The sequence below is a fragment of the Trichomycterus rosablanca genome, chromosome 27 (assembly GCF_030014385.1).
Source record: "Trichomycterus rosablanca isolate fTriRos1 chromosome 27, fTriRos1.hap1, whole genome shotgun sequence".
NCBI lineage: Eukaryota > Metazoa > Chordata > Actinopteri > Siluriformes > Trichomycteridae > Trichomycterus > Trichomycterus rosablanca.
Window position 1 is genome coordinate 1007147 of NC_086014.1, and position 13450 is coordinate 1020596.

Here is a 13450-nt window from a genome sequence, read left to right on the forward strand (position 1 = left end):
GCAGCAAAGCAGCAAAACACTACCACTGGCACGTTTCAATGTATGTGGGACGTAAAAATGTGACAGTAGGTAGGTATACATTGTAAACATTCAAACCCTGAGGACGGGGTAAAATCGCATGCCTCAGCACAAATCGTCGCTTCGCTCAGCAGTTGGTTTGAGCGGTGTGGCAAAGTGTCAAAGATCTCGAGCCAAACACAGCAAAAGTGTGCAGTGCGCCGCTTAGGGAATAAGAAAGATAGATAGATAGATAGATAGATAGATAGATAGATAGATTCTTTATTGATCCTTTGCAGGAAATTTCTTTGTTACAGCAGCTCAGACAACACACAACAACAACTTCTTGTATACATACAACATTAACTTACAGTGTAAAAGCAAGCAATAAGATAAAAATGTACAGTATGGTACTATATACATGTAAACTTTTTATGGTGTATGCATAGCATACAAAAAAAAATAGCATTTATTGAGATATGTAACCATTGGTTTAATGTGCATGCATAGCATACAGAACTGGTATTTCTTATAAATGATTAATTTGGATTATTGTGAATTGTTAAACAGTCTAATTGCAGTTATAAGAAAGGATTTCCTGTAGCGTTCAGTCCTGCATTTAGGAGGAATCAGTCTGTGACTGAAGGTGCTCTGTCGAAACACCTCCAGGGGGTGAAGTGGGTGTGAATTGTTTTTGATAATTGAGTTAAGCTTTGTGAGCATTCTTAACTCTGCTACCTGCTGAACTGAGTCCTGTTCAGACCCCACTATGGAGCTGGCCTTTTTGATCTGTTTGTTTATTCGGTTAGAGTCCATTGTTCTAGCACTCTCACCCCAGCAAACCACTCCAAAGAAAAGAGCACTGGCCACAACTGACTGATAAAAGGTGCACAAAAGGAAATGTAATGAGATGAGAAAGGTAATGATACAGGATTTGGTGCCATCACTGTAAAACTAGGCCCGGCAATGTGTTGGGTAACACAAGCAGGTCTTTGGTGTCTAATGCAAACAGATTAAATTAATAACGGTTTTTGCTACCTTGCCCCATTTTTCTAGAAGCTCTGTGGGGTCTTTTCACCAACAGCAAACACTTTGCTTAAAAAGGGGGCAGTTTTGCCCCCAGCTAGATTGTTACCATCCAGTATTACATTACAGACATGATAGTGATGGTACAGATATGAAGAAGTGGTTTATCAACGAAGCACGAAAGAGCTGCACGCATGTGGACAAAGGAATGAAGAAGTACACACCGTAATAGTCTAAATTAGTATGAGGTGACATTTCTCACACTTCCAGTCTGGTAAACACTGCCGCCGCACTATACAGTGTGAGGCACCCTGAGCACGACACCTACCAACACAGGAAACCAGAAGTGCATTACAGAAATATGTTTATGTCTCTAACCCCTATAGACATGTTCCCATCAGTCATTTTAAACTGTTGTAGCTGTTACATTGAGAAAAGTAATTACCATTATCAGCAGTCAAGATTGTTGCTTTGTATTAACTGAATTATATCAGTTCAGCCAGCCTGTCGGATCAGAGCTCACATGATACCTGAAACTCACTGAAATGCATTAAATAACTCTAATGGACCTTGAAAGGAACTCATAATTATTAATGTTAATTAAAAAGCAAAATGAAATTATTACGTCAGTTCTGAGACTCGTCTATGAAAAGAAAGTGTTCATGGTCAGCTGATTATCTTCAGCTCTGGAAATCTCCTTCTCCACTGGGTTGAACACAGGAGCCTCGTTCACATCCAGAACGTTGACGGTGACAGTGGCAGTAGAGGTGGTCATGGGTAAAGCAAAAGGAACTTCGTTCTCCACAGCAACCTCCAGAACGAACTTTCTGTTCTTCTCATAATCCAGCGGGTATTAATACTGAGGTCAGTTGGTAAAAAGCCTTAAGACTGATGCTGGACTTAAGAATAATAAAAAAAACATGTTAAATGACTTAAAGGCAAAACTATAATTCTATAAGGAGAGTCTGTCTAGAATCACTAATCACTTGTGGCCTTTAATCACTTATGGATTCAAACTTTAAAACATAAGAACAGAAAGAAGACGCTTGCCTGAAGCACAGTGAAGAAATATCAGAAATCAACACCTACAAACAGCAACGATAGCAACAGTAGCTACATAATCAAGTTGTGTAAACACACTTGAAGGGTTTTAACATTTTATCAGCAAAATTGTGAGATAAAAAGCCACATCACGGCATGATGAAGAAATGCTAACTTGTTTCAACACATTAAATACCCTCCACAAGATCCCACTCAGCATGAGCAGAAACTGAAAGAAGGTGAAAGAAGAACTACACCAAAAAAACCCCAAGAAATTTTAGCTGTGGCAAAAGCAGACATTACAGAAAAATGTGGAAAGTACCTCATTTAACGTCATTTCACATTCCTATACATGCGACCAAATATCACTGGTGTCTCCAGATTAAACTCTGAAAACTAAACTTAAAACCATAACCGTCCAAACCTCAACAAACAGCAACCCTAATGTTTGACCGGGCAGTATGAATTAAAAAATGCAAACAATTCTTAGTTTTTTGGGAAAAAAACCAGAAAGAAATTTGCTATAACACTGCTAAAATTAGGATACAAATAAATCAAGAGCGACCAAATATGGGCTTTGATGAAAATTTCAAATGTAATATATCTTTTGTACCAATTTCTTTCACCAGGGTATATTTAACTAAGCACAGTATTTAATAGGTGAAGGTATCGATCTCATTTGGGTTTGCAGGCTCATTTCTCAGTGCAGGCGTAGAGGTCGGAGTCACATCACTGCAAAACACAGACTGGTTGTCAATGTTGTTGTGTAGAACGGTCGAGTCAAACCTGCTAAAAAAAATCAGATCAAAAGAGAGAAATATGCAAATAAAGTAAAAACAATAAAGAAAACACACACACACACACACTAATATAACAATCCATTTATATAATCTAATGACCAAACCTGATCATTGTGTCCATCTCCGTCCTCATCATGTTTTTTTTTACTAGAACAAGACTAGAGCTGTACAGAGAAGCACATTATTATTTCCATATGTACGATCTAATATATGTACAAACTAAAAATAAAGTTTTCCCTTAAACACATTAGATATAATTATCTACAGCAATTAACAAGCTTCAACTGGTTAATTGCAATATAAAATGAAAACGTAGCATGTGAACTGCTGATATGAGCATTAACTGGGCTACAGGCTACCATCTCAATGTTGTTGTGCAGGAGATCGAACACCAAGGTGCACCTACATAATATATGTACCTGATAAAATGGCTAATAAGGTAGGGACACATAAGGGGATGCACTTATCTGATATAAGGTGGACATATTGGGTTCAATGCAGGGTTGAAATGACAGCGTTTGGATTTGATCCTCCACTATGTATCTATGTAATTTTGACTAATATGGTAACATCACAAAACAAACACCATCACACTGTACTTAATGTTACTGTCAAATAGTTCCAGAGCACCATGACAAAAAGGTAGATCTTACACAGCAGAGCACCCAGAACTATAAGGATTTAGGGGAGACAGAAGCCAGCCACAGCTTTCTCTGAACACTTCACATCTTCTCCTGTGCAGTCACACACAGTGGCGAGGACAGTGTTGTCCTGCGCGAGGTCGTTGTTGTCATACACCCTGAGAATGACGTTGTATTCGCCCTGCTCGAGTTGCTTCAAAAGTGTAAGTACAATTCCAGTTTCTACAGCAGGAACAAACAATAGCGAGAACATTTATTATTTTATGATTATATATCAGACCAAAGTTTTATTTAGTGAGTTATTGTATACACAGTGTAATTTTCCTGTCATATTGTAAACTATGAGTATTTGCATTTTAATTTCACCACATGACCAAAATGTGTCCCAGCAGTCAGACGTTAAAGCTTTTCCCTCATCAATTTAACTTAAACATTTAAAGTTATTTAACATCATTCAAATCTCACTTGTATCGTTCATCCTGGCAGTCCAGTTGTTCCTACTATCTCCCTGCAGATCCACTCTATATGGAGCACCAAATTCAGGCCCGTCCTTATCAGTCACAGACAGCGTCATCGGGGCTGACTGCTTATTGCAAACTTTAATTTCTCTTTGTTCGATGGTGGGAGGATTATCATTTACATCCAACAACTGAATTACAAGAGTTCCTGTACCGGTCGCTGGATGGTCATCTGGGAAAAAAAACAGTAACTCATTACATCAACAAGAAAAGCTCAACTTTTATTCTCCGAGTAATCAAAAATCTTCCACAGAAACATTTACCATCATCAACAGCCAAGATTGTTGCTCTGTATTTGCCATCTTTTACTAAACTAGACTCTCGGTCCATTAGACTCTTGACCCTGATCACTCCAGTTGATTTGTTAACGTTCAGCCAGCCGGCTGGATCACTGTTCACACGATACCTGAAATACAGAGCACCGTACCAAAGAACTCAGTCTTCATTTCTCTCTCAGGCACCAGTTTAGTCGTGAAGAATCGAATTCTTACGTCAGTTTCTGAGACTTTTCTATGTCAGGATCGGTGGCGGTGTACACGGTCAGCTCACTATCAACCGCCAGATCTTCAGCTCTGGAAATCTCCTTCTCCACTGGGTTGAACACAGGAGCCTCGTTCACATCCAGAACGTTGACGGTGACAGTGGCAGTAGAGGTGGTCATGGGTAAAGCAAAAGGAACTTCGTTCTCCACAGCAACCTCCAGAACGAACTTTCTGTTCTTCTCATAATCCAGCGGCTAAATAATGAGGAAGGGAGGAGACCAAAAAATAACAAAGAAATAAATACAAGAATCACATTACTGATAAAACCCACATGAACTGGAACGGTACCCTACCTTAACAGTAGTAATGATGCCCTCCTGTTTGCTAGGACCAGTGCTAACGTTAAAAAATCCAGCACTGTTACCAGCAACAATCTTGAACGTTGCTGCCCAGGCAGGTGAGAGTTCCTCATCTCCATCTGTGATGAGCATTCTCACCACCTCAACATTCACTTGGTTCTCTGGTACAGACACATTGTACTGAAAGACAAAATCGTCTGAATTAAATATACAGGTAACCAGGTGTATTTTTTATTTGAGTGCTAGCTTATATAAACTGCAGCCATACTGATAGATTTGTTTAAAGCACAGCTAGTTATTGCCTTACCGAAGACTTTTCAAACTGGGGTGCGTTGTCGTTGCTGTCTGATACAGTAATAACAGCTGTTCCTGTATTTCGGCGGCCGGCACCCTCCAGATCTGCTGCCAGAATCTCCAATATGTATTTTGGATAGTTCTTAAAGATAAAGAAAAGTTATTTTAAATTATTCTAATTTTAAAAAGCTGTTTTTAATGTTCTATGTAAATACCTAAAATTATATAAGATTCTTTATGATGTTTAATGTTGGCAAATGAAAAGAACAGTAGTGGGGTATTATCTGACTGGCTCTTGATCTTTGCACTCACTTCTTTGTCCAGCCCATTAGCATTGACTCGGATGGCTCCGCTAACAGGGTTGATATCGAACATGTTTTTTTCTGGAAGTGGTGGATCCTGTTTGATAATGGTGTATCTGATATCTGCATTTCTAGTGTCGGGATCATCCGCATCGGTGGCAGTGACTGTCATGAACTCGTATCCTGGAACATAAAGTAATAGAAGTGATTCATTTCTGAGCTTATGGTGAAAGAGGAAACATTAAAATCAACACTGTCTAAAATCAATTAGTTTTAGGAGAGGAATTATCATTTTTATATTAAGTTACCTATTTTTGAAACTTCTGGTACGCTGCCAAGGAAAGGATTTTGGGTGAAGATGGGGTTATTATCATTCTCATCCGTCACCTCCACGATCACCTCCATGGCAGGTTCATTTATACTGGGGTCAGACGGTGAAACAGCTTTAGCCTGAAGCTGGAGTAAACAGAAAAATAGAAACGTTATATGACTTCAATGCATTAAGGCCACTCTGTAGAGCCTACAGTAAATGATTACTAATAGACGCTACAAGACTGATAAAACCAAACTAAAGGAAAGAAGAACTTTTAGAGTCACTTACCACATAACGAGGTTTCGCCTCTCTGTCTACAGGCCTTGACACATAGAGCAAACCACTGACTTTGTCTATGGTGAAAAGCCCTGCTGGAGGCAGGTTTGCACCCTCACCAGTGATTTCATACACCATCGTCGTTTCTTTGGCATAACTGGATTTGATCTGGAAACACACATGACATTTAGGTTTAAACCAGATACTTGGTGAGAGACTTCATCTTCATTTAGGAAATCATACACTAACCTGGACCACCTGCTTGGGAAAAGGCCCCTTTCCTTCCTCCGCAATACGGACTGGAGGAATCACCCACTCTCTTTTTCTCCTCCTCAACCCTCCTGAAAAACGCGGACACTTAAAAAGTTGAACAGGTAGTCCTGACTGAGTTTAAAAGACTGGAGTAATTTTTCATTGGCATCACACACGAGGAATATTTAAATATATAATAAACAAAATTAATGCCGTCTTTATTAAAAAGGCTTTTCCCCACAACCACTAAAAGCATTAAAGCTTTTTTCCCAAGCATTAAAGTTTTAAAGGTTCTACAGAATATAAAATCCAGACTGCCATTAAACCTCACTTGTGTGTGTTTTCTGTTTTTTATATGTATAAACAAAAACGCTGCATTTTATTAACATCACTAATCAAAATAAATTAAAACACCACATGCAATAAAAATGATTACATTTATGTAGATTAATAACTCATACTGTACTAAGTGCATTATTTACAAAGAACGTAAAGACAAAAACATCCATTATATTAACATATATTAACATACCATCATGTGCTGTATCATGTTCAGGGCTCTCATCGTTAAATAGAAATAATTCACTTCTGATAGCCACAATCTAAAATAGATGTTTCAATAAAAAGTAAATTTAATTTCTATTTAATTTCTAAAATGCTTAAAATATATTAAATGCAGTGAACAGAATGCAGAATGATCTAAGCACTCACCTGAAGCAACATTAGGGCGAGACTAAAAGTCACTGTTAAGTCCATCAGGATGTAATGTGTTCTTTTCAGAAGTAATGAGAAAAGTATCTGGTTCTGTAACAGTGCTTGGGTTATATGTGCTTAGTTCTTCCTTCCTGTTTGCCACTACAGAGACACTAACAGTGTGAATTCCGTGAGCTGAATCTGCCCAATAAAAAAAAAAAAAACCTGGTGAGACTTAAATATCGAATAGTTTTTGAAACAACACAGTTTTATAAATCCATCTCTAGACACTAAAATACTTGAATTTTTTATGCCAATGTTGTGTGTGCCCATGCAAATAGGTTCCAAGCAAACTTAACTATTAGGTCAAAATTACAGGAATAATCACTTAAGCAAGATAGAAAATAAGTCCAATCCACAGGCAAAGTGGGATCATTTACCACAATGCGAGAGAAGAAATCTGAAAAGGTTGCAGCTGCTCTAGATGATCCCTGGTTTATTATTCACAACAATATAACTGATTCATTTTTTCTTTTGTTTATTAAAAACCTACTGTAATGCGCATAAGGCGAGTCTAAAAGAGTTCATGATTACTGCAACTTGTTGTAATTCAGAGCTTAGTCTTGTCAATTCTAGACACCAGAGTTGAGCTTTGTTTTAAACTGATTAATCTGGTATGTGAAGATACGAGGGATTTCCTCACATTTATATTGTGGTTATAAGTGGTGAGGGTGTAGTAGGAGGAGGAATCGGGCGTGTCTGAGAGACTGAGAGAGAGACGCTGATAGTTGGGATTTAGCTCCATCTGATTTACACCTTTTCGGACACATAAGGAAGCTTTAAGGGGAAGAAGATTTTCATGTGATGATGATGTGAAAGCAGCGGCGCATCTGTGGCTACGAGCTCAACCAGAAACATTTTTCGCTGATGGAATTAAAAAGTCGGTACGACGCTAGAAAAATACATCGGAAGGCGACGATGTAGAAAAGTGATGTAATTTGTTTTTGAAATTCTTAATAAATAAATAAATAAAAATATTTATTTATAGATAGAGATACAAATATTATTAATAGGTAAAACCAGAAGAAATCAACAAACAAAAAAGCCTAAAATTAAACCAGCAGAAATGTGTTTAAATACATTTACATTTTTGGCATTTAGCAGACGCCTTTATCCAGAGCGACTTACAGTAGTGTGACAGTATACAGTCTGAGCAATTGAGGGTTAAGGGCCTAACAGCAGCAACCTGGCAGTGGTGGGTCTTGAACCAGCGACATTTTGATTATTAGTCCAGTACCTTAACTGCTAGGCTACAACTGATTGTGAGCTATCTACTAAGAGTTAAATCCAGTAATCCTGTGTGCTTCACTGGTTCACCACTGCACTTTTAATGAGCTCTCTATAGGGTCTCTCATCCTTACCCCCCTCTCTTTCATTTCACTGCACACTGAGATTGATTGTGTGTGGATTCAGCATCGAACCCGACCTGGATGACACAGATTGAGATCTTCTGAACACAGCGCAGGCTGGAGAACAACTGCGGAGTCAAAACTGTTTTAAAATGAGGTCACTCAGGTGGTGCAGCAGTAAAAACACACGCTGGAATCAGAACTGGGATCTCGAATACATCGTATCGAATCTCAGCTCTACCTGCCGGCTAGGCTGAGCGGCCACATGAACAACCATTGGCCTGTTGTTCAGTCTCTCTCATATGACTGGTGCAATTATGACTCTGCTGGCTGATTGATGGTGCCTGCACAGAGACTGGGAAAATAGTGCTCTCAGGGTGTGTCTCTCCGTACACAGTGCTGAGCTGCACTGCACTCGTCAAAGTGTAGGTGATAAGATGCATACGGCTGCTGCCCACGTGTCGGAGGGGGCGTGGGTTTGCTTCGTTCTCCTCAATCAGAGCGGGGATCAGCATTGGTGGAGAGGAAGCACGATGCAATCGGGCAATTGGACTTGTTAGAAGGGAGCAAAATGGAGAAAATGCAAAATATATATAAAATGTTTTACAATATTTACTTGACCCCTGTTCAAGTTTGTTTTTAAGTGAAGTACACAGAAATGTAACGGTGTGTGTGTGTGTGTGTGTGTGTGTGTGTGTTTTGGATGAATATGCTAACACTAATTAAAAGCCTGCAGCATGTCAAGGTACTCTTATAATTACACAGACGATTAAGTTTTGATTTATATAGCGTCTCTGTCTTACAAAAATAGTTGGATCCACTTGACCTGCTTCACCAGTGAATAATCTCTCTCTCCTGCGCTGCAGGCTGATTTGATGTTTTGTTTAATACATTACTGATTGATGCTCTAAAAATTACAGTCTAAAAAAACCTCCAAAACCTCTGAGGCAACTATTTTCTCCTCTTAGAGCTCAGTGGGAGTCATTCTGGGAGACGCGTCAAATGGAATTCGCTTTCCGAGAAACAGAAACTGGTTGTATACCTGCTGGGACACGAGCTCTGGAATCAGAAACTGCAGTTACAAAAGAGTTACAGCTACAGTTTATCTAAACAGGATATAAGACCTTGTTTAACCTTAATGTGCATTAAGTAAGAGATTAAATTAAACTTATACTTAACAAGAGTCACATCTAAATCTTATATAGTGGAATTCAGCTACAAAAGGGACAAGACATGGATATCATTTTTAATATGGTGATTTTAATCCCAAAGAGAGAAACATTCATTCACTTTGTTTTTACTTTATTCCTCAGTAATGACATTTAGACTCAGCAGTTTTACATTCACATGCATTAAGAACTAGTGGCTAATTGCTTTGATGCTTTAACCACTTGAGGAAGCTTCCAGCAGGAGGGGGGCTGATTAGGATCCATTCTGTAATCAACTTTACACATTTTTTTTTTTTTAAAGTAATTTTTCACTTGTCACGTTCATGCGGCGCTCCGGCTGATTTGAACCGCAGCCCGAGCAAAATGAGGTTCGTGCGGCTCGTCAGCGTAAACACTAAACACGGCATTACAGACTCACACGAAGACTGACGCACGGTTCGACACTCCATATATTTTATGGCTGATTAGAGTAAACAGAATGATAGACAGCTGATGCAGACAGAAGCAGCAGGATGTCAGACTGGATGCTAATACGTTTATCTGCAGTATCTGCTCGGTGTAATGGTGAAGAGTCACGCTGTAACAGCAGTGCCTGAATTCTGGGGGGAAATGAAATGCCAGAAATTGACACTATTATGGTCAGCAAAGATGTTCAATGTCTGTACACTAAAATGATGAATGCATGTAATGTTTACTTAAATCTTCAATATAATCGCTTTGGTTGAACATATTTGATTGACTATTTGATGTCTGGGCCTCCAGCAAACTGTAAATTTAGTGATGAGGCCTGTTAAGATACAAGCTCGACATCCCTGCCTCAGTTTATGTAGAGCTGTAAACAGTAGGTGGCAGGAGAGAGTCATTTATTTACCACAGCACATTTTGGGTGAGTATAGAGTACTACTCCATACACAGAATACAAATACATAAAGATTCACTGGTTCTTATTACAACAGGGTTCTAAGTGACAACCTACAGTGTAAAGGGGTTAAAAAGTACTTCAAATGATACATTAGCAGGTTCTCCCTGGGTGTCAACACCCGACAAGCACAGATTCCTCTTAAAACATCAGTACAGTAATAAACACTCACTTAGTTCAAGGTTGTTTGTTTGCTCATGTTTACTTACACCCACCCACCTATGTACATAATTGTTCCTTCACATATTTACCCACAAACCCACACACCTACCTGCCTACCTGCCTACTGACCCAGCTACTTAACCCACCCTCCAACTAACCTCCTTAATCCGTCTTGCCAAAATGCAGATTTAAACGACTCCCTATATTAAATCAAGTTCCATTTATTAACTGTAGACCTAATAACTGCTTGTAACCCCCTTGGTATTAACAGCTGTGGAGGAATTCTGGTCTACTCTCCTTCGCAGAATGGTTTTAATTCCACCACATGGATGGGTTTTAGTTCCAGCATCTCAAAGGGATTCGAGTCAGGACTTATTCCACTCCAAAACCTTCAGTTTGTTTATTTTGTGGCTTGTGTGCTTGGGATCATCGTCCTGCTGCATAAACCGACTGCACGAAGTGTTTTATAACAGCATCCGAATTCAATCAATTAAATCATCATTTAAATAATTGTTTTTTCCATCTAGTATTAAAGGTAGTTTTTTTTTTTAATGCATTTTCTCACTCCTTTAGCGCGTCCAATTTTTACCCAGTTGCATTATGCTTCCTCTCTACTGGTGCTGACCACCGCCCCTGATTGCGGACAGCGAACTGACACAGGTCCCCTCTGATACGTGAGCAGTAGCCGACTGCATTTTTTCACCTGCACCAGCCGAGTTCATATGTGAATCAGCCGTGTGTACGAAGAGCCACACCCTGATCAGAATTATTCCTCTACTCTGTGCAGACGCCATCAACCAGCCAGCAGAGGTCGTAATTGCATCAGTTATGAGCTCCCTACCCGGCTCCCTAACCATGTATGAAGAGCAGCCAGTCGTTGTTTATGTGGCCGCCCAGCCCAGCCGAACGGCAGAGCTGAGATTCGATACGATGTATTTAAAATCCCAGCTCTGGGGTGCTAGTGTATTTTACCTGAAACATACAAGTGTGACAAATATGCAAATACAGATGAAATTGGGAAAAGGAAAAATGCTATTTTGCAGCAGTGTAGCACTCAACCCAGGGTTATTTACACCCTCTCACAAAAAGTACAAGCAGAGATGCTAAAACGTCAGGCGTCACTGCTGATTTAACGGATATGCAAAGTGTTCACGACTGTCATTTGGTGATGCCATGCTGCATAATATATCTAGAAGGAATATTCACACATAAAAAATAACTGTCCATAAACTGTCCTGGTGAGATGCTGCTCCCCACAAGCGCCACTGATTCAGTTACACAGTCAGGTCAAGAGATTAAAACAACATATAGACGTGTCATTTAAAGACATCTGTTGTTTCTATCCATCCTCAGTCTCATCTAGCTGTTTTCATCCCAGTTTGTTCCAGTTTATGATGCAGAAGGACCGGTGTGGTTTCCAGCAGCTCTGTTTTACCGTCCCCCCCCCTTATCTCAGTGCAGCAGTTTTCTCTGCTCATCTCGCCCTTTTCTTCACAGTAAGTTCGTTTTTTATTGTATTTCACGTTTGGGTCTGGGTGCCACTTTCTACCGAGACGGTTGCCCGTCGTTCATGCTGAGTTGTCATGGCGACCAACCTGAATTAGTCCGAATGTCCACAATGAACCCCCATTAAGCCGCGAGTCGCCGATGGAAGCCGCTACTCTCCTAACTGCTGAAAATGAGGACTCGACTAATGAAGTAGGTGGTGTCGTACAAGTCTGGCCTTTTGTGACTAATCTGGACGATCTCGCTTTATGAACCTCTCCCTGGATCTTAGCAGTTTAGGATTAATCTAGTCTATTTTATTTCTGACCTCAGCCCCACTCATCAGATCTGGCCAAAATCAGTGCCCAGTTGTACAAATGGGCACAAATTCCCTTACACAGACATTCTCCAAGGTCTGATGAGAAGCTTCTCAGGAGCTCCTGATCAGGTGTTCAAATACTTTTGGCCATATAGTGTATGTCAGTGTAGTGGAACAGTTAGAGTAGTTAAAATACCTGACATAAACTAATAGAGCCTTACAGCTCTGAATTATTATTCCGTCTGCATCATCATCTCTGTCTTTAATTCCTCCGCCCTGATCAAAGCGCAGGCCGAGCGTCATAAACCACCGAGAACATCACACATCCAAGTCTGTGGTCAAGGTTTAGTCAGTAAGGAGTGATCGTAAGTATACGTTTGATGGACTGAATGGACCTGCTATGGTTTGTGGCCATCTGCGGCCTCCCACACACCATGTGCTCCTCACACCGACAGGACCGGTGCCGGAGGGGGTGGTGCCGAAATGCGTTCTGTCTATAAAGTCATTACAGACGGATTTAATACATATATGTAGTAATAATCGTCATGTGTGTTAGCCTTTTTAAAGCCGACCTCACTGCTCATATCGTACATTACGTTTATTTTACTTGACATTATAAGTAAAAAATTGTGATTGTGATCAAAACAGCATTTACGGCTCAATCCTACAAGCAGTAATCATCACACCATTTCCATCCCCAGGACTTTATATGTATAAATGTATATAAAAATTAACTTTTAAATGCATTTTTAATTAAGCACATGTCCTGCACATTCATCTGATTGCGAATTTAGGATTTATAATAGAAAACGTTCATAAAAACTCCCTATAACACTGAATAAACAGTATTTGTTCATGTCCACTCTAACACAACACTTTACAATGACATATAAGAGTAAAATCTATCAGAAATCCTTTTTTCCTGCAGTGTTTGGTGACTCAAGATCCCGTCTATGTTTTTAATCTTTATTTTCCATCAGAAATGGAGAATAA

At 39.6% G+C, this 13450-nt stretch overlaps 2 protein-coding genes and 2 long non-coding RNA genes across 4 annotated transcripts in view; all 4 read right to left on the reverse strand.

Moving 5' to 3' along the window:
* Nucleotides 1–468: 468 nt before the first annotated feature.
* On the reverse strand, nucleotides 469–2066 carry LOC134304315 (uncharacterized). Its single transcript, XR_010007813.1, has 3 exons — nucleotides 1649–2066; nucleotides 1469–1563; nucleotides 469–1347 (listed from the first exon to the last, which is right to left on the reverse strand). It is a non-coding gene; the product is annotated as an uncharacterized LOC134304315 (long non-coding RNA).
* A 616-nt stretch (nucleotides 2067–2682) lies between these two features.
* On the reverse strand, nucleotides 2683–3550 carry LOC134304283 (uncharacterized). Its single transcript, XR_010007799.1, has 3 exons — nucleotides 3518–3550; nucleotides 2969–3028; nucleotides 2683–2850 (listed from the first exon to the last, which is right to left on the reverse strand). It is a non-coding gene; the product is annotated as an uncharacterized LOC134304283 (long non-coding RNA).
* A 409-nt stretch (nucleotides 3551–3959) lies between these two features.
* LOC134303826 (B-cadherin-like) lies at nucleotides 3960–7128 on the reverse strand. Its single transcript, XM_062989251.1, has 11 exons — nucleotides 7013–7128; nucleotides 6834–6903; nucleotides 6299–6390; nucleotides 6062–6217; nucleotides 5769–5916; nucleotides 5471–5643; nucleotides 5172–5300; nucleotides 4859–5044; nucleotides 4515–4759; nucleotides 4287–4429; nucleotides 3960–4195 (listed from the first exon to the last, which is right to left on the reverse strand). The coding sequence occupies exons 1-11, from the start codon at nucleotides 7055–7057 to the stop codon at nucleotides 3960–3962; spliced, it is 1623 nt and encodes a 540-aa protein (XP_062845321.1). The 5' UTR covers nucleotides 7058–7128.
* A 2570-nt stretch (nucleotides 7129–9698) lies between these two features.
* vps35 (VPS35 retromer complex component) overlaps nucleotides 9699–13450 on the reverse strand; it is a 54294-nt gene continuing 50542 nt past the window's right edge. The window contains exon 22 of the transcript XR_010007823.1: nucleotides 9699–10171. The gene's annotated coding sequence lies outside the window, so the exon portion shown is untranslated. The remainder of the gene's footprint in view (nucleotides 10172–13450) is intronic.